Raw genomic sequence first — 18,195 nt, 5'->3', positions numbered from 1 at the left:
GAGAGAACAAGTCATGTATATCTGAGGGAATATGTTCTAAGTAAAAGAGACAAATGCAAGTCTTTTTATCAATTGCCTGTCTACTTGATCTATCAAAATCTGAAAAGTAGCATGCTGATCTCCTACCAAGAATGTAGCTTTAAAAAAAAAGTGTAGCTTTGCTATACTCTTTCATCAGTAACATTTGTTGATTTATGCATTACCTATCTTAGTCGATGCATGATTCACATGTGACATCTTGGCAGCTATAAAATGTCCGTCCCTCTTTGCCCCACTTAATGCCTTCTTATATTACGTATGATTTTTTTTTCCACTATTACCCCTCCTTTTTGCTTGCATCTGTCTAATACAGTGGTAGTCAACCTGGTCCCTACCGCCCACTAGTGGGCGTTCCAGCTTTCATGGTGAGTGGTAGTGGAGCAACCAAAGTATAAATAAAAAGATTTAACTATAGTAAGTTTTATAAAGATTTATTCTGCCAAACTTAGCGAAAATCTGACATAAAGTACTTGGTAAGTAATTATTAAATGCTTTAACTTGCTGTAACTGCTTTATAAATTTTATAAAGTTACTTCCCTACTTTGTAAATCACCATTACTGTGGAACCAGTGGGCGGTTAGAAAATTTTACTACTAATAGAGATACAAAAGTGGGCAGTAGGTATAAAAAGGTTGGCTACCCCTGGTCTAGTATATCTTTGTCCTGTTTTTGACCATTGGGTGTCATTTTGAGAACATGAGGTAACCTGATTTTTAACCCTACGTGGGAGCTAACTTTTAAGTCACATTTATTATACTTAATGATATACTTGGTCTATGTATCTATGCCTTCTTAATTTTTATTTTTTTTAACCTTTCCTGACCGTTGCTGTATTAAAATCTTTGCTCTCTTTTTATATTTCATAGTTTGGAAGTTCTGTATCCTGGTATTAAATAGAATTATATAATCTATAATAACTCTCCCATTCCCATCTCTCACATAAGACTTAGAATATTTTCTCTTTGGCTTTTTGGAAAATTTTAAAAGAATTTATAGCTTCATCTTGACCTGTAGTGGCACAGTGGATAAAGCGTTGACCTGGAATGCTGAGGTTGCTGGTTTGAAATCCTGGGCTTGCCTTGTCAAGGCTCATACAAAAAGCAACTACTTCAAGTTGATGCCTCCTGTTCCTGACCCCCCTTTCTTTCTCTCTCTTAAAAAAAAAAAAAATTTAAAAAACAACCAATAAATAAAAACATTAAAAAGAAACATAGCGCCTGACCAGGCAGTGGTGCAGTGGATAGAGCATCGGACTGGGATGTGGAAGACCCAGGTTCGAGACCCCGAGGTCGCCAGCTTGAGCGCGGGCTCATCTGGTTTGAGCAAAAGCCTACCAGCTTGAACCAAAGGTCGCTGGCTCCAGCAAGGGGTTACTCAGTCTGCTGAAGGCCCGCGGTCAAGGCACATGTGAGAAAGCAATCAATGAACAACTAAGGTGTTGCAACGCGCAATGAAAAACTAATGGTTGATGCTTCTCATCTCTCTCCGTTCCTGTCTGTCTGTCCCTGTCTATCTCTCTCTCTGTCCTTGTAAAAATAAATAAATAAAATTTGGAAAAACAAACAAACAAAACATAGCTTCCTAGGTTTTATTTTGGTCCACCCAAATAAAAAAAGTAAAGCATAATTAAATGTTTTCTGCTTAACAACCTTATTTTAGTGGCACTAAAATATTTATATTTATACTTTATCAGAAATTTAAATTCGTAAATTTTTTCATCAAGTGCTTGTGGTTGTTAAGAAAGAATTATGTTAGGAACTTAAAGCTACAGAAAATAGAAATGGGGGTTACTGACACTTCCAGAACCACAAACTTCTAACTTTGGCTTTTATTACTAGTAGTCTTGGAACAATGAACAAAAGACTCTTTAGACACAGACTTGCACAATTAGTTTTAATTGAAGCTATTAAAACAGCTTAATGAATTATAAAACTTTGATAATTAAATTGTACTACCATTTATGAGGCATATATTCGTTATTTTTGTAGACCCGAAAGGAACTTTGCATATTTGTATTTTCGGGTCTCCATTTCAAAGAAAGATTTCATGAAGAGGTCTAGAACATATAAAGGAAACAAAATATATACACAGCTGTACCAGAAGAGCATAGCTAGTTTTTAGCTCGTGTTTTGGGTGTGAAAATTGAGCTCATTTCACAAGATACAAAAGCAGGTGCAACAGTAAAGCGGAATCATGAAAACTCCCAATCAATTATTTTTAGCATGCCTCTTAATTTTTCTTTCCCCTGGTTTCTTATCTTCTGTGCCTAAGTCTTGAACAGGTAACCACTTGAGGGGGTGCCGACGATAAATGGGCCATGGAGGAAGTGTCAGCTGGGTCAGAACAGAAAAAATGCATCAATTATATATAGCCATTAAAGAGCAGTATGTATAATGCCTGGCTCCCAAATGACTCCTATACTAAAGGTAAAAACAACAAAACTTGACATTCCTATGAAAACTCTGTGGCATTGCCAGCCCAGATAAGGTATTTTTAAGTGAGGGGAAGAAGCCTCACTGTTTACACATATTTAAAAGCTAAAAGAAACGTAAGGAGGGAACAATGTGAAGACCTTAAGAAATTCCTGCTAGCTTTGACCTTAAAATTACTGCTTGTAAATAAATAAATAAATAAATAAATAAATAATAAATAAATAAATAAAGTTACTGCTTGGAGCAGCTGCCAAAATAAATGAGTTGTCTCCTTTTATGCAGCTTACTTACCTCATCAGACACTATTTGGCATTCTACTTTTCTAATGATAGCACGGGGAAACATTGATGGAAAAGGATGAGGGAAAAGTTGGTGCTTGCTGGTTTTCACTAATAGGTCCAATCAAAACGACCCAATTCACACAACCCAAGTTACCACTAACATTCAAACACCCACAAATTTCTTACCAAACACGAAAAGGCAAATCCGGCCATAACTATATAGACAGTCCACCCGAACTGTTCAGCCACGTACCCGTAGATAAATCCAACGATCTAGAGACAAAGAATATTAAATACAGGAAGGCTAGTGGGGGGGAAAGAAAAAAAAAAAGGGGGGTTATGCAAAACTAGAACTTACTGCTGAAAAAAGAATAATCCCCTGAAACATCTGTTCAGCTAGCTTCTGGCCCTTGTAATCCTGGAAGTGAAGAGAAGAGTAAAGCAATTGACTGGTTCACTACCGAAGAGATACAATTTCTGCCCTATCTTCTCAGCTTTAGCACAGGGCAACGCCAACATCAGGGGTTCCCCCAAGGACCTGGGCAAAGACTTAATTCTGGGCTTCCTGGGGGCAGTGAAGCATCCTAACGGAGCACGGGCAGGGGGATTCTCGCAGAGGAAGGGAGAGGGGGACCCAGGAGGCACAATCCGGTGAAAAGGGCGTGAAGTAACCATCTGGACCAGGAACCGCGATGCAGCGCCTCGGTCTGGCACGAGGCTGCGAAGCTGCCAGATTGGCGAGCAGCGTCTGGATGATGGGGCCGTGGCGGGCCGCACCCTCACCATTTGTGTGGGCAGCGAGTTCAGATGCCCCAGCATGACTGTCCGAGGAGGCGGGCAGCAGAGTGCTGGCGTCCGGCAGCAAGGCAAGGGCGGCTGCGACTCAGGGACCCCACGGTTAGGAGACTGGTATCGGGTACAGCTGTCTGAGCCTAGCCAGCCGGGAGGTGCGATGGCCCCAGCCCCGGAAGCGGATGTCTCAGACTGGGCCGGACAGCCCGAGGCCCCGCCCTGCGCCATCGTTAGGCGCCCTGCGCTAACGGAGCCGGCTGGATTCTGCCGCGCTGCCCGCAGGGCCCGAGCTGGTGACCCCGAAGGCCGAGCTGAGGCATTGCGCACTGGTGAAGGGTTCGCCGTCGGTGCTGTTGGGTGCTGGGAGCCGCGACCACAGCCCCACAGACTGTCCTGGACTGCGCCTCTGGGACTTAACGGCTGCCGGCGCGCCCCCGTCTCCATGACAACAGGCGTTTCTTGACGAGGACCCCGGCAGAGGGGCTGCCCCGCGGTGCCTGCTAGGTGGGAAGCTCTCGCTGTCGGTGCGGCGGGGGGCAGGCGCTTGTGGAACTGCGCGGCGGTCGGGGAGCTAGTGGGTGTACGGACTCGGTCAGAGTGCAGGGACCGCGGGCGGCCGGGCGGCGGACTGGGCCCCGGGGCCTGCTGTGCGGGCGCTGAGCTGGCGGGGCGGGCGGGGGTGCGGGCGGTGGCTCCTTCTCCTCCGCCTCCTCCTCCTCTGGCTGCAGGTAAGGGCGGCCGCAGGGAGCGTCCGAAGGCTGTTGGTTTTCCCGGTCCCGGAATCTCTTAGAGCCCGAGGGGAACCCTCGGAGCGTCACTGCCCCATCTCTCCTAAACGCAAGGGGGCCCTATTGACCTCTAGACTTTAGAGGGGAATACCCCAAGCCATATTCTCTAGAGAAGTGGAATTTCCTCGGAGACGGGACCCGGTCCTTGGGCGGTTCCTTGCCCCGTGGAGAGAGCCTATCAGCCCGTTCACTGACTTCACTGGCCCTTGCGGGTAAAGACGAGCCAAGGGGTTCTCTCTGCCTCTCTCTCAAGGCCGTAGTCTGTTTCAAAATCATAGGCCCTAGGTGGGTTGCCCATATTTCGGAGATAAACGTTTCTGGAGAACCTGCGCCTGCGCATCCTAGCAGGCTCTCTGGCCTCTATGCAATCTTGTACGTAAGGGTTACAGACGGTGGGATAATAGGCACTCCCAAGGCAGGTTGGTGTGTGGCTGCCGCCCTCATTGATGTGATCAACAAACATTCACAGCTTCTCTTCTGTGCCAGGCAATTGGCCAAGAATATGGTTGTGATCAGCACATGGCCCTTGCCTTTCTAGCACCAGAGTGTGTCAAGGGAGACAGCCACACAATCCCAGAAATATATGACAGCCGACATACTTAGATAGGGAGGCCCAGGAGATGTGGGAACTGAGGGGAGGTGCACCTGAAATTAGTTTTGAGGGGCGCTCCCTTGACTCCCGAAAGCCAAGTTGGACCTAGCCAGATAAAGAGATAGGAAAAAGTAGATGAATTTATTTAGTGCTGTGCCATTTTTCAGCCTGGGAGACACTGAACGACTTTTTTGTCCTGTGTAGAAGTAGACATGTCCCTCTGTGTTATCCCTCTTTAAATGCACTTCACAGGGTGGTAGTTGTAGAGACTTATGGTATTTGAACTAGACAAATAGGATGGGAAAAGGAAATTGCCTACCAGGCTCTATTTGAGAGAGATCTCCATGAAAGTCCATGCCCTTTCTTACACTGGAATTTGTTTTCATCATTATCATGAAACATTGCATTCCTTTTTTTTAAAAAAAATTTTATTTATTCATTTTAAAGAGGAGAGAAAGAAGGAGGGGGGAGGAGCAGGAAGCATCAACTCCCACATGTGCCTTGACCAGGCAAGCCCAGGGTTTCAAACTGGTGACCTCAGCGTTCCAGGTAGATGGGGTTTTTTTTGTTTGTTTTTTTTTTGTTTTTTTCAGGTAGATGTTTTATCCACTGCACCACCACAGGCCAGGCTGTATTCCTTTTCTTAGTTGAGAACCAGCCTTCTTGCTCCTAAATTAACAAGATCAATCATTCCTCAAACATTACATACCTACTACCATTTGCCAGGTGTGGTTTTAGATGGAGTGGATACATCAGTAAACACTTTCACTGGGGTCTCTTTTTTCATACAGCTTACATACTAGTCAGGGAAGGCAGAAATAAACAAATGAAACGATTTCATAATTGGGGGTAGGATGAACTTCCTTGATAGGAAAGAGGAGGACAGAAAAATGACCATGGTCTTTGGTGACTTTGACAAGACCAGTTTGAATGGAGCAGTAGGGATAAAAGTAGGGAGGAGGCTAAAGAAAAAGAGAGAGGAAGTGGAGCTACAGACTGTAAATCCCTTCAGTTTTTTAGGATGAGGGGATGCAGAGATGGATCTGTGGGTCAACTGTAGTGGGGAAGGAGTGTCTCTCTTTTTTAAAAAAATGAAGTGGAAGATACTAGGGCATGATAATATGCTGATGTGTGTGATCCAGCAGAGAGGAGAGAGTTTGCTGATGCTGCACCAAGGAAGCAATTCTAGGTTACAGAGCATCAGTGGAATGACCTTTCATGTATATAGTAATGGGGGAAAGCAGAAAAGGTGAGCACAGCTGTTGAATGTGAGTACTAATGCAGGTAACAAGTAAATTTTAAAAAAAGTCTTCTTTCCTCCTAAGGTTTCTTTTTTTTTTTTTTTTTTTACAGAAACAGAGAGAGTGATAGATAGGGACAGACAGACAGGAACGGAGAGAGATGACAAGCATCAATTTTCAGTTTTTCGTTAGGATACCTTAGTTGTTCATTGATTGCTTTCTCATATGTGCCTTGACCGCAGGCCTTCAGCAGACTGAGTAACCCCTTGCTCCAGCCAGTGACCTTGGGTCAAGCTGGTGAGCTTTTTGCTCAAGCTGGTGATCTCGGGGTCTCGAACCTGGGTCTTTTGCATACCAGTCCGACGCTCTATCCACTGCGCCACCGCCTGGTCAGGCCTCCTAAGGTTTCTTAACCCAAATGTTTGGGTTAAGTGTGTGAGAGTGTGTGTGTGCTTTGTGAGTGAATCGGTAATGTAAAGATTATTTTTTAAATGTCTAAACAAAAAAGTATTAATTTTTATAGTGAACAATTTGAATATTGCTGATCAAATTGTATACTGTTGTGTACTCTTAACAAAAATATAAGCCATTATTATATATTCCAGGGTCTACATGCAGTTCTTTTTTTCCCACTGATTTTTTTGAGACAGAGAGAAGGGAGACAGAAAAGGGGTAGGGAAGAGAGAGAAGCATCAACTTGTTTCACTTACAGACAGACTCCCGCATGCGCCCGACCGGGATACACCCGGCACGCCCACTAGGGGCGATGCTCTGCCCCTCCGGGGCGTCGCTCTGCCGCGACCAGAGCCACTCTAGCGCCTGGGGCAGAGGCCAAGGAGCCATCCCCAGCACCCGGGCCATCTTTGCTCCAATGGAGCCTTGGCTGCGGGAGGGGAAGAGAGAGACAGAGAGGAAGGGGGGGGGGTGTGGAGAAGCAAATGGGTGCTTCTCCTATGTGCCCTGGCCGGGAATCGAACCCGGGTCCCCCGCACGACAGGCCGACGCTCTACTGCTGAGCCAGCCGGCCAGGGCCCATTCAGTTTTATTTTGAGAATAAATTCCTTCTAACCCAGATCAACAAATTCATTACCAGGAATATCACCAGGAAAGGAACAATGGGTTGGACATACTCCATAATAATTGGCATTTTGCATATAGATAACTGGAAGAGTTTTAGGAGCAAGTGGTTTCTGCTATGCTTAGCTACTTAAGTACATCAAATACCTGCTAGGATTGTGTTTTTCTTGTGTCTAGCTAACTGGAATAGCACTCACACATGTGCTTCTTGATTCACATACTACCTGTAAGTAATTGTTACTGGACATTATTGGTCTAAAATACTGTCCCTTATACCATTAATTAAATGAGATTTACTTGGATGAGATAGTTTTCCTCAGCCTTAATGAAAGTTGGCAGATGTTAGAGTTTTGAGCAGATCCCAGTCTGCCAGCTTCTCTACGTACTGCCCAGTCCACAATGTGATAGCATAGGGCTGTATTACAGTATGTTGTGATGTGTATTCTTTAGAGAGGAAGTTCACTGATAATGTACTTTGTATGTACTACTCTAAAAGGAAAGGAGACAGAATATTTTAGATTGTTCTTGGGAAATATGAATTATTTTCTCAAATTTGTAATCTGGCCTATGATCCCCAGTTTTTTAAACAACCCTTCAATATATTTCTTCTGTTTTCAAAGGTCTTGAAAAATCAAGTGCCTGATATGCACATACTTTACTTAAGGTGAAATTAATTCAAACTTTTATTTTAGAACTATGCTATATTAAAGAAATGCTTTGTAAAGTTATAGCCTTTTGCAAATGTTAGGTACTCCTGTGGGAGATGAAGTAGGGTAAAACTCTCAAATGTAGGATCATAATATCCTGGTTGTTATAAAATCTGTTTTTAAGGAAGCATTACCCAGAGATTGTTGTAGAAATCTTATAGTTAATTTAGTACCACCTACAGTCTTGTTTCTACTGAGTGACTTGTTTTGAAAAGTGGAAGCATGAGATGGACTGGGGAGTGTAAGCCACAGGGAAGAAGCTAATTTTTTCTTTTAGTTGATTTTAATTTTTTGAGAATAGCACTCTAAATTTTTTGTTTTGGGTTTTTTTATTCTATAAACTTTTGATAGCAAAATTGGATTATGTGAATTTTTGTAATTATGTTTCTCTGCTGTAGTTTTTTTTTTCCTGTTATGATTTTAATGAAGGTGGAAAATGTTCTATTTTTCTCTCTTTTCTTCCTGATTTCTACAGAGATGAGACAGAGAGATAGAAAAGCTGGGGGTGGGGGAGGAAAGGAGCAGGAAGCATCAACTCATAGTTGCTTCTCATATGTGCCTTGACTGTGCAAGCATGGGGTTTTGAACCAGTGACCTCAGCATTCCAAATCAACGCTTTATCCACTGTACCACCACAGGTCAGGATTTCACCCATTTTCTTTAATTCCAGTTAGAGGTGAATGAGATACAACTTAGAACAGGGATGTTTTGTACTACTGAGGCTGACCTCAGGTTACTTGATCATAGACAACAGAGTCCCTGTTTAATTTTAACAAAGAATTTTAAGTACAAATGCATTCTATACTTTCTGTAGTGGTCAGACCCCTGGTATTTCTCTTGGTAGAATTTATTTTGCTTTTCATCTAGAGGCATATAATGTATGTCTATCTTATTTTTCTAAGTTATTTGGAAATATTTTATTATCATGACTACTTTAAAAATTCAGATCCTGACCCTGGAGGGTTAGCTCAATCAGTTATGAGCCTTGTTCCAAAATGATGGGGTTGTGGGTTCGATCCTCGTTCAGAGCACACATGGAAAGCAACCAAAGAATGCACGACTGAGTGGAACAACGAATGAATACACCCTTACCTTTCCTCCTCTCTCCCTTCCTCTGACTCTAAAAATCAATCAATAAAAACAAAAAAATTGCCTGACCTGTGGTGGCATTGACCTGGATAAAGCATTGACCTGGAATGCTGAGGTCGCTAGTTCAAAACCCCCGGCTTGCCTGGTCACATATGGGAAGCAACTTTACGAGTTGATGCTTCCTGCCCCCACCCACCTTTCTTCCCCCCCCCTCTCAAATAAATAAATTTTAAAAATAATTTAAGTCCTGGCTGGATCAGTTGGTTGGAGCGTCATCCCAGAGCACAGAGGTTGCTGAATCAATTCCCTGGTCAGGGCACAAACAAGAGCAGCTAGATGTTCCTGTCTCTCTCTCCCTGCCCCTCCTTTATTCTCTTTCTATCTCTCAAAAAAAAAAAAAAAAAAAAAAAAAAAAAAAAAAAAAAATCAGATCCTGAATTGGTTTCTTGGAAACTGTTAATTTAAAATGAGTTTCTAGGAGAAAGTATGTACGTGTTTTTACCTAAATAAAGTGTTTAGGCATTTCAATGGTAATTCTCATGTACCTACTGACTTTGGGGGCTTGTTATTGTTTTGTAGGGTTAATAACTAATATTTATGTAAGACAGAAGAGAAAGATGTCATTCCGTAAAGGTATGCTCTTTTTTAAGTTATGTCTTTATTCCTGGTGAAAAGGTAAAGAGCTATAATATAGGCTTTCCCCTTTGTGTTTCAGTAAACATCATCATCCTGGTCCTGGCTGTTGTTTTCTTCTTACTGGTTTTGCACCATAACTTCCTTGGCCTGAGCAGTTTGCTGAGGAATGAGGTTTCAGGTATGGGAACCCTTGCCATCTGTTGAGGGCCCGGAGTTCCCTGGGTCACATCCTAAGTTGCATCTAAAGGAAAAGAAAGCTTTCTTGTCTTTACAAAAGCTCTAAAGACTAAAGACTGGGATAAGACATGGTGGTACTCAGTGTGCTCTTGCAGCCTTCCCACTCCTGCCTCTTCTGTCTTCTGTACAGTTGTTTGCTAAGGGTTTAATCTGACAGAAGATCCTTCAACCAAGTCAGAGGCCAGAGACAAGCCTCTGGGTTGCTGCTTTTTGCTCAAATTCAGCAGAGCAGGGCTTCAAGAGGTGGGAACAGTTGAGTGGCACTGGTGTTCGATGCCTGCTGTGTTCATTCACTGGAGTGTCCGTCTGGTTACTTTCCTTCACCTGTTACTTCCCTGTACCTGTGGAACAGTATCAGCCGGACACTAGTTATAAAACAAAACAAATCCGTAAAGCCTTGTCAGCTGATTTTAAAAGTCACTTTATTATATAATTTCGTTGCTAGTTATTTAAAATTATTTGTTCATACTGCTCTGCCTTGGTGTTGAGGGATGTTTGAGGTTTCAGAGTGTTTATTAAAAATTATTTTTGGATTGCCACACACCATAGTAGACCAGAGCATGAAAAGACTTAATAGCTTTTCCCACCTTTCACTGAGTTCTCTGATAGCATGTTTCATAACTGTGTGTGTGTGTGTGTGTGTTTATATATATACATATATTGGGGGGTAGGTTTACAGTTGTGAATATACAAAAGTTTATTTTTAAAATTTTTTCTATTGATTTGAGGGGGGTAAGGGTGAGAGAGAGAGAGCAGCAGCAACTCCTTGTTTCGATCAGCTGTTCCATTTAGTTGTGTACTAATTGATTGCTTTTCATATGTGTCCTGACTGGGGGGTTGAACCTATAGCAGAGGTCCCCAAACTTTTTACACAGGGGGCCAGTTCACTGTCCCTCAGACCGTTGGAGGGCCAGACTATAAAAATACTATAAACAAATCCCTATGCACACTGCACATATCTTATTTTAAAGTAAAAAAACAAAATGGGAACAAATACAATATTTAAAATAAAGAACAAGTAAATTTAAATCAACAAACTGACCAGTATTTCAATGGGAACTATGCTCCTCTCACTGACCACCAATGAAAGAGGTGCCCCTTCCGGAAGTGCGGCAGGGGCCGGATAAATGGCCTCAGGGGGCCGCATGCAGCCCGCGGGCCGTAGTTTGGGGACCCCTGACCTATAGCCTCTGGTATGCCGGGTTATCCATTGAGCCACCTAGCCAGAACCTTATATTACTTATTAATTATTGTATTATTTCCCATGTGAACAACTCTAAACCTACTTTTGATTACCCCTATATGTATACAAGGTAATGCTTGCTCCTGTATAAAAAAGAAAATGGCATTCAAACTCCATGAGGGCATTTTATTTACTGCTTCATCTTCCTTGCCTCTGGATGATAGTACATAGGAGGTGCTCAATAAAATATTCATTGAGCCTGACCAGGTAGTGGCGCAGAGGATAGAGCATCAACCTGGGATGCCGAGGACCCAGATTCGAAACCCTGAAATAGCTGGCTTGAGCATGGTATCATGGACACGATCCCATGGTCGCTGGCTTGAGCAAGGGGTTACTGGCTCAGCTGGAGCCCCCTAGTCAAGGCACCTATGAGAAAGCAATTGAACAACTACTAAGGTGTCACAAGTTGATCCTTCTCATCTCTCTCCCTTCCTGTTTGTTCCTGTCTCTCTCTCTCTCTCAAAAAAAAAATCATTGAATAAATGATTGTTGCTTAGAAATAACTTATTAAAATTTTGGCTTAGTAACTTCCAGTTTTTTCTCTCTCTGTATTGTTTCTCTACAGTTGAAATTATACTATACTACTCGCAAAAATTAGGGGATATTTCAAAATGAATATGAAGTGATAAAATATCCCCTAATTTTTATAAGCAGTTGTATATATAAACTCCACATGATATATCCTAAGTATGTTACCATGACAGTAGAAACTCTTCATATGTAACTTTAATGCCACAATTTACTTCTTTCCACAGGAAAAAGTCTTTTGGTACAATGACTGACTTTTCTAATGCAATCTCACAATAAGAAATGCATTATATACAGCACACATGTTTGTATGTGTGCACTTATTGTCTCTCTACCTTTCACGGTGGTAGAGATTTGTCTCTTTTCTTCGTGGCTATAATCACAGTGCCTAGATATTGCCTAGCATGCAATAGACGCACAGTGTTCAATGAATGATTGAGTAAATAAATGGATATATTATAAAAGGTAAAATGGGAGGTTTACACAAGCATGCAGTTGCTGTGTGGTGCACTCTAATACAGTATTCTGTAATTCAATTCAGGAACTGTTCTTCTACTCAACTTCTGATCATGACCCATTAAATTTCATGCCTACTTATTGGGCATGATTCATGGTCTGAAAAACTTTGTTTCCAAGTTTTCACAATTGTAAATAAAATGTTGGCTTTTGATTACCTCTCAGATTTGTCCTTAAGAGGCAAGAGGAATTATTGAGTCAAAGGCCATGTACCTGTTTAAGCCTCTTGATACAAGTGACCCAAATTTGCTAAAAAGATTGTTATATTCCCATCAGTAATTTATCAGAATTTTATCAACCTGTTTTTTTTGTTTGTTTGTTTCTGAAGCTGGACACGGGGAGACAGTCAGACAGACTCCCGCATGCGCCCGACCGGGATCTACCCGGCACGCCCACCAGGGGCGACGCTCTGCCTACCAGGGGGCGATGCTCTGCCCCTCCGGGGCGTCGCTCTGCCGCGACCAGAGCCACTCTAGCGCCTGGGGCAGAGGCCAAGGAGCCATCCCCAGCACCTGGGCCATCTTTGCTCCAATGGAGCCTTGGCTGCGGGAGGGGAAGAGAGAGACAGAGAGGAAGGAGGGGGTGGGGGTGGAGAAGCAAATGGGCGCTTCTCCTATGTGCCCTGGCCGGGAATCAAACCCAGGTCCCCTGCACGCCAGGCCGACGCTCTACCACTGAGCCAACCGGCCAGGGCCCTGTTTTTTCTTTTTAAATGCTGCTTCTACTTTTCCAAAAGCCTGGTTACATATGGTGAAATATAATTTCTGGGCCGTGTACTTCACATTGTAATGGGGAAGAATGAGGTAAATAAGCATCACAATCTTCACCTCTTTCATGTCTTGGGCTCTATGTCAGTACCTCATGAATGTGTTTTTTTTTTTCTGAAGTGAGAAGCAGAGAGGCAGGGACAGACTCCTGCATGCACCCAACCAGGATCCACCCAGCATGCCCACTAGGGGGTGATGCTCCGTTGCAACTGGAGCCATTCTAGTGCCTGAGGCAGAGGCCATGGAGCCATCCTCAGCACCTGGGCCAACTTTGCTCCAATGGAGCCTTGGCTGCGGGAGGGGGGAAGAGAGGCAGAGGAAGGAGAGGGGAAAGGGTGGAGAAACAGATGGGTGCCACTCCTGTGTGCCCTGTCTGGGAATCGAACCGGGGACTTCTACATGCTGGGCCAACGCTCTACTGCTGAGCCAACTGGCCAGGGCCTCCTGAGTGTGTTTAACAGTATACCTTTCTTGTGTGTTCTTTGCAGATTCAGCAATTGTGGGGCTTCAGCCCATAGACTTTATCCCAAATGCTCCCCGTCAGGCAGTAGATGGGAGGCAAGAGGAGATTCCTGTTGTCATTGCTGCATCAGAAGATAGGCTTGGGGGTACCATTGCAGCCATAAACAGCATTCAGCACAACACTCGCTCCAGTGTGATTTTCTACATTGTTACGCTCAATGGTACAGCAGACCATCTCCGGTGAGCTCTGCTTGCCTGACGATTCTCTAGAGGATGCTCTATAAATGTGTACTTTCTCTATACATTTGAGATTATACCACATATAAACTGCACATATGGTTTGTTTTTTCATGTGATTCCACATGAAAGCAGAAACGATTTAAGGAACTTATGCTAAATGTAAATGAACTGTCACTATGTACACTGTTAAGCTGGTATTTTTATAGTAAGATTTTCTCAGTGGAGGAAGCAACATGTTGGTTTATATCCTGTCACAAGTTCCTTATAAGCATGCTGCGTAGCTCTGATCTAGAGTGGGAAGGGATATGGGAACAGTGGCAGGGTAGTGTGAATTGATTAGACAATGATACAGATTCTGGCCCAGTGACTTTGGAGCTCTCGCCTATATATATGGGGTGAAAATATTCAACTTGGAGGATTGTGTCAAGTAAATGAGAAAAATATTTTTAAAACACTTAGTATATAATTGCTGAGTAAATGGTTTTTACTATTATAAATATAGAAACCCAGTCTGAGGGACAGCAGTCTCATTCATGCTTTGAATTAAGGCACAAAGTTTATTCTAAGAAACATCTTGTCTAATAGGTTAATAGTTATCAAAATTCTAAAACATTTGTCTGTCTTCTCCATATTTCCTGTTTTGTTATTTTTCTATATTTTTATTTTATTTTTGTATTTTTCCGAAGTTAGAAGTGAGGAGGCAGTCAGACAGACTCCCACATGGCCCGACCAGGATCCACCCAGCATGTCCACCAGGGGGCGATGCTCTGCCCATCTGGGGTGTTGCTCTGCTGCAATCGGAGCCATTCTAGCACCTGAGGCAGAAGCCATGGAGCCATCCTCAGCCCCCCCCCCCCAACTTTGCTGCAATGGAGCCTTGGCTGCAAGAAGGAGAGAGATAGAGAGGAAAGAGGGGGGGAAGGGTGGAGAAGCAGATGGGCGCTTCTCCTGTGTGCCCTGGCCGGGAATCGAACCTGGGACATCCAGATGCTGGGCAGACACTACCGCTGAGCCAACCGGCCAGGGCCTATTTTTCTATATTTTTAAAACTCAGCAAGCATCTAAAATAATGTAGAAAATAGACTACACAAATTAACAGTTTGCATACAGTGATGAGTTGAAATGAATCTAGAAAAACCTGCGGTTCTTAATGGGATATTTACTTTTATTACAGGCAGTAGACTCATGTGGAAGAATTATTTTGTCATCACAATGAATTGTCTATACATTAACTGATTATCAGCATTGTTAATAAGTATTCACTATCATCCTACTTTGACTTTTCTTTGGGAGGGACAAGAGTTGAATGGTTCATGTGGTGATGGGATGTTCTCAGTTCCACAGTATGTTTTTCTACAAGTTTCTAGTGTCAGGAAAGTGATAAAAAAAAAAAAAAAGTGAGCTTTTGGGAGCAGTACCCATTATCATAGAATCTTGGCTCACGAAGGTGCTTTAGTGGGAATACTCTCTTCAGATGTGGAAACCATCTCTTGGCTCAGAACTGAAGAGGCTTGAGAACACCTATGTAGTCCCTAGGATTTCTCTGTAAGGCACAAAAAGATAAGGCTGATGGTTTGGGAACACATAATCATTTAAAACTGAAATTTTGGGCCTGACTAGTGGTGACAGTAGCTGGAGCATCCACATGGGACACAGGTCTCAGGTTCAAAACCCTGAGGTCACAGACTTGAGCACAGGCTCATCCTGTTTGAGCACAGGACCATTGAGATGATCCCATAGTTCCTGGCTTTAGTAAGGGGTCACTGGTTTGGCCTGATTTCCTCTACCATCAAGGCACATATGAAAAGCAATCAGTGAACAATTAAAGTGACACAACTATGAGTCTATGAGTTGATGTTTATCTGTCTCCCTCTCTAAAAACAAAAAATCACAAAAAACCCTGAAATTTTGGTGCTTTAAATCCTTTAGGTCCTGGCTCACCAGCAGTACCCTGAAAAGCATCAGGTACAAAGTAGTGAATTTTGACACTAAACTTTTGGAAGGGAAAGTAAAGGAGGATCCTGACCCGGGAGAGTCCATAAAACCAGTGAGTTCTATGCATCCTTATTTGTATGTGACTGTTAAGAAGTGATAAAATATCTGGGTAACTGTAGGGTACAGTACAAGCAAGTTCCTGGGAGCAAGCCTGGGAAATTCTAAGTGAACTTTGGCTGTCTTTTCCTTTATGGTTACTGAGAGCACTCGGGGAATTTCTAGTGAATAAAAGCACAGCCACTGGTGAATCCTAGGCCAATACCCATTTCCTTTTTCTTTCCCAGTTAACCTTTGCAAGGTTCTACTTGCCTATTCTGGTTCCCAGTGCAAAGAAGGCCATATATATGGATGATGATGTCATTGTGCAAGGTACCAAAGATCGTATTTTATCAACAGCACTCCACCACTGACCCAATGTGGAATGTCACTAATCATTGCTGTTCTCTGTGCAGAGTGTAGGCTGTAGTGGTTGTCTTATTTATGGTTGCTATAAAAGGCCATCATTAGAAACTGGAGAAATAGGGGATCTTGAAGAACTCAAAAGTGTAAATCTTACACCTTATCTGTCAGGTGACATTCTTGCCCTCTACAATACACCACTGAAGCCAGGACATGCAGCTGCATTTTCAGAAGATTGTGATTCAGCCTCTACTAAAGTTGTCATCCGTGGAGCAGGGAACCAGGTAAATTACTTATTAGAGTCCTTATAGACACTCTACTCCCTAAAAGGTTTTTATGGAAGCACAAAGTCAAGGAACTCCTTTTTTGCTGCATTTTACATCCCTTATTTCATTCCCCAACTCAAGCCAATTCTACAGATCCATTCATGGCCTTGACAACCTAACTCTCCTTAAACATCTGATTTATTCTGCCTAACTAGAATCCCAAATGTCACTTTTATATGCTTTACATGTAGAGCCCTTTGCCGATGATCTGAGAAGCCAGTTTTTAATAAGCAGCTCTTCTCTTTACAGTAGTCAAAGTATTGCCATATGCCACATTTCACATATCCAGTGGGTCCCATAAGATTATAATTTGAGCTTTTGACTTTATAGTTGTCTTAATATCAAAGCATAATGTATTACTCACATTTGCAGTGCAAATACGAACAGTATAAAATAAACTATATTACTGGTTTATGTACTAGTTATCATTAAAGTATGCTGTCAGTATTCCTTTACACTGCAGAAACCTCATGCATCTCATGTTTACTATGTCTCTTGATTCTGTCATTTTTTCTTGTGCTTGACTTAATCTTGTGTTGTTTTGCACAGTAACACACTGTATTAGGCTTAAAGCCTGGATGGGAGCAATAGGATATACACGTAGCCTAGGTGTGCAATATGCCACCCCATCTGTTTGTGTTCAGAGCACACTAAGCACAAATCACCCAACGATATATTTTTCAGAACAAATCCTTGTCATTAAATAGCAGTGCATGACTGTATGTACCTATTTGAAGCAATGAACATACTATATATCCCATTGTATTTTCAGTACAATTACATTGGATATCTTGACTATAAAAAGGAAAGAATTCGTAAGCTTTCCATGAAAGCCAGCACCTGCTCATTTAATCCTGGAGTTTTTGTTGCAAACTTGACAGAATGGAAAAGACAGAATATAACTAATCAGCTGGAAAAGTGGATGAAACTCAATGTAGAGTAAGTATAAAACTGCCCTAGCTGTATTTCAGCAGGAAGTAGTCACGAGTATTCACTAACAGCTTACATTTGTCATCTGCCCCAAGAGAGGGACTATATAGCAGAACACTGGCTGGCAGCATCACAACACCTCCTCTGTTGATCGTATTTTATCAACAGCACTCTACCATTGACCCAATGTGGAATGTCCGCCACCTTGGTAAGCAGAAATAACCAAAGGTCTAAGCTAATTAAGTATCTAAAGGACTATCTTCAGGGATGGGATATATAATTTTCCTTAAGTCTTCTTTAGTTTGATGTGGCATTATCTTCTAACTAATAATCATTTGGCTCTTCTTCTTTCAACCTTAAGGCTCCAGTGCTGGAAAACGATATTCACCCCAGTTTGTAAAAGCTGCCAAATTACTCCACTGGAATGGGCACTTTAAGCCATGGGGAAGAACTGCTTCATATACTGATGTCTGGGAAAAATGGTATATTCCTGACCCAACAGGCAAATTCAGCCCACTACGAAGACATATGGAGATCTCAAATATAAAGTAAAATATAATTTATGCTTTAAGCATTTCTCAGGAAATCCTGGAAGATAATACATGTGGCAACCCATGGAAAAAGGGACATATCAACTAGGTAGAGAATAAATGGCACTGAGCTTCCCTGACAGACTGACGACACGTCTCCTCTTCCCATCAGCCTTGTTTGTTTACTACAGTGCTGACTAACCTGAGGTGAATGGACTGACAGGGCTGGTATTAGTTCAGCACTGTTGCTTGGTGTTTAATTTGTAACCTGTGGCCTCATCTATAAATAAAGTGAAACCTACATTTTTCAATAGGTATCTGATTTTTGCACCTAGGTAAATATACTTC

The 18,195-nt window shown here is 42.5% G+C and overlaps 2 protein-coding genes and 1 non-coding gene across 4 annotated transcripts; 1 reads left to right on the top strand and 2 right to left on the bottom strand.

The window, feature by feature from the left end:
- Positions 1-1,905: 1,905 nt before the first annotated feature.
- SPCS1 (signal peptidase complex subunit 1) lies at positions 1,906-3,988 on the bottom strand. The gene is made up of 4 exons (XM_066350693.1): positions 3,536-3,988; positions 3,111-3,170; positions 2,939-3,025; positions 1,906-2,372 (listed from the first exon to the last, which is right to left on the bottom strand). Exons 1-4 carry the CDS (start codon positions 3,986-3,988, stop codon positions 2,247-2,249), a joined length of 726 nt encoding a protein of 241 aa, XP_066206790.1. The 3' UTR covers positions 1,906-2,246.
- On the top strand, positions 3,911-18,158 carry GLT8D1 (glycosyltransferase 8 domain containing 1). Of its 2 annotated transcripts, none has more exons than XM_066350691.1 (10): positions 3,911-4,048; positions 9,618-9,671; positions 9,754-9,852; positions 13,454-13,667; positions 15,597-15,714; positions 15,947-16,031; positions 16,233-16,345; positions 17,160-17,326; positions 17,413-17,525; positions 17,679-18,158. In XM_066350691.1, exons 2-10 carry the CDS (start codon positions 9,656-9,658, stop codon positions 17,867-17,869), a joined length of 1,116 nt encoding a protein of 371 aa, XP_066206788.1. In that variant the 5' UTR covers positions 3,911-4,048; positions 9,618-9,655; the 3' UTR covers positions 17,870-18,158. The 2 variants fall into 2 exon arrangements, with proteins under 2 accessions (XP_066206788.1, XP_066206789.1); XM_066350692.1 differs by lacking the exon at positions 3,911-4,048 and adding an exon at positions 4,250-4,272.
- TRNAD-GUC (transfer RNA aspartic acid (anticodon GUC)) lies at positions 7,122-7,197 on the bottom strand. The gene has a single exon. It is a non-coding gene; the product is annotated as a tRNA-Asp (tRNA).
- Positions 18,159-18,195: the final 37 nt, after the last annotated feature.

Source organism: Saccopteryx leptura, chromosome 10 (assembly GCF_036850995.1).
Source record: "Saccopteryx leptura isolate mSacLep1 chromosome 10, mSacLep1_pri_phased_curated, whole genome shotgun sequence".
In the NCBI taxonomy this organism is placed as follows: Eukaryota; Metazoa; Chordata; class Mammalia; order Chiroptera; family Emballonuridae; genus Saccopteryx; species Saccopteryx leptura.
Note: the sequence above shows the minus strand (reverse complement) of the source record. Positions and strands in the feature narration are given on the sequence as shown.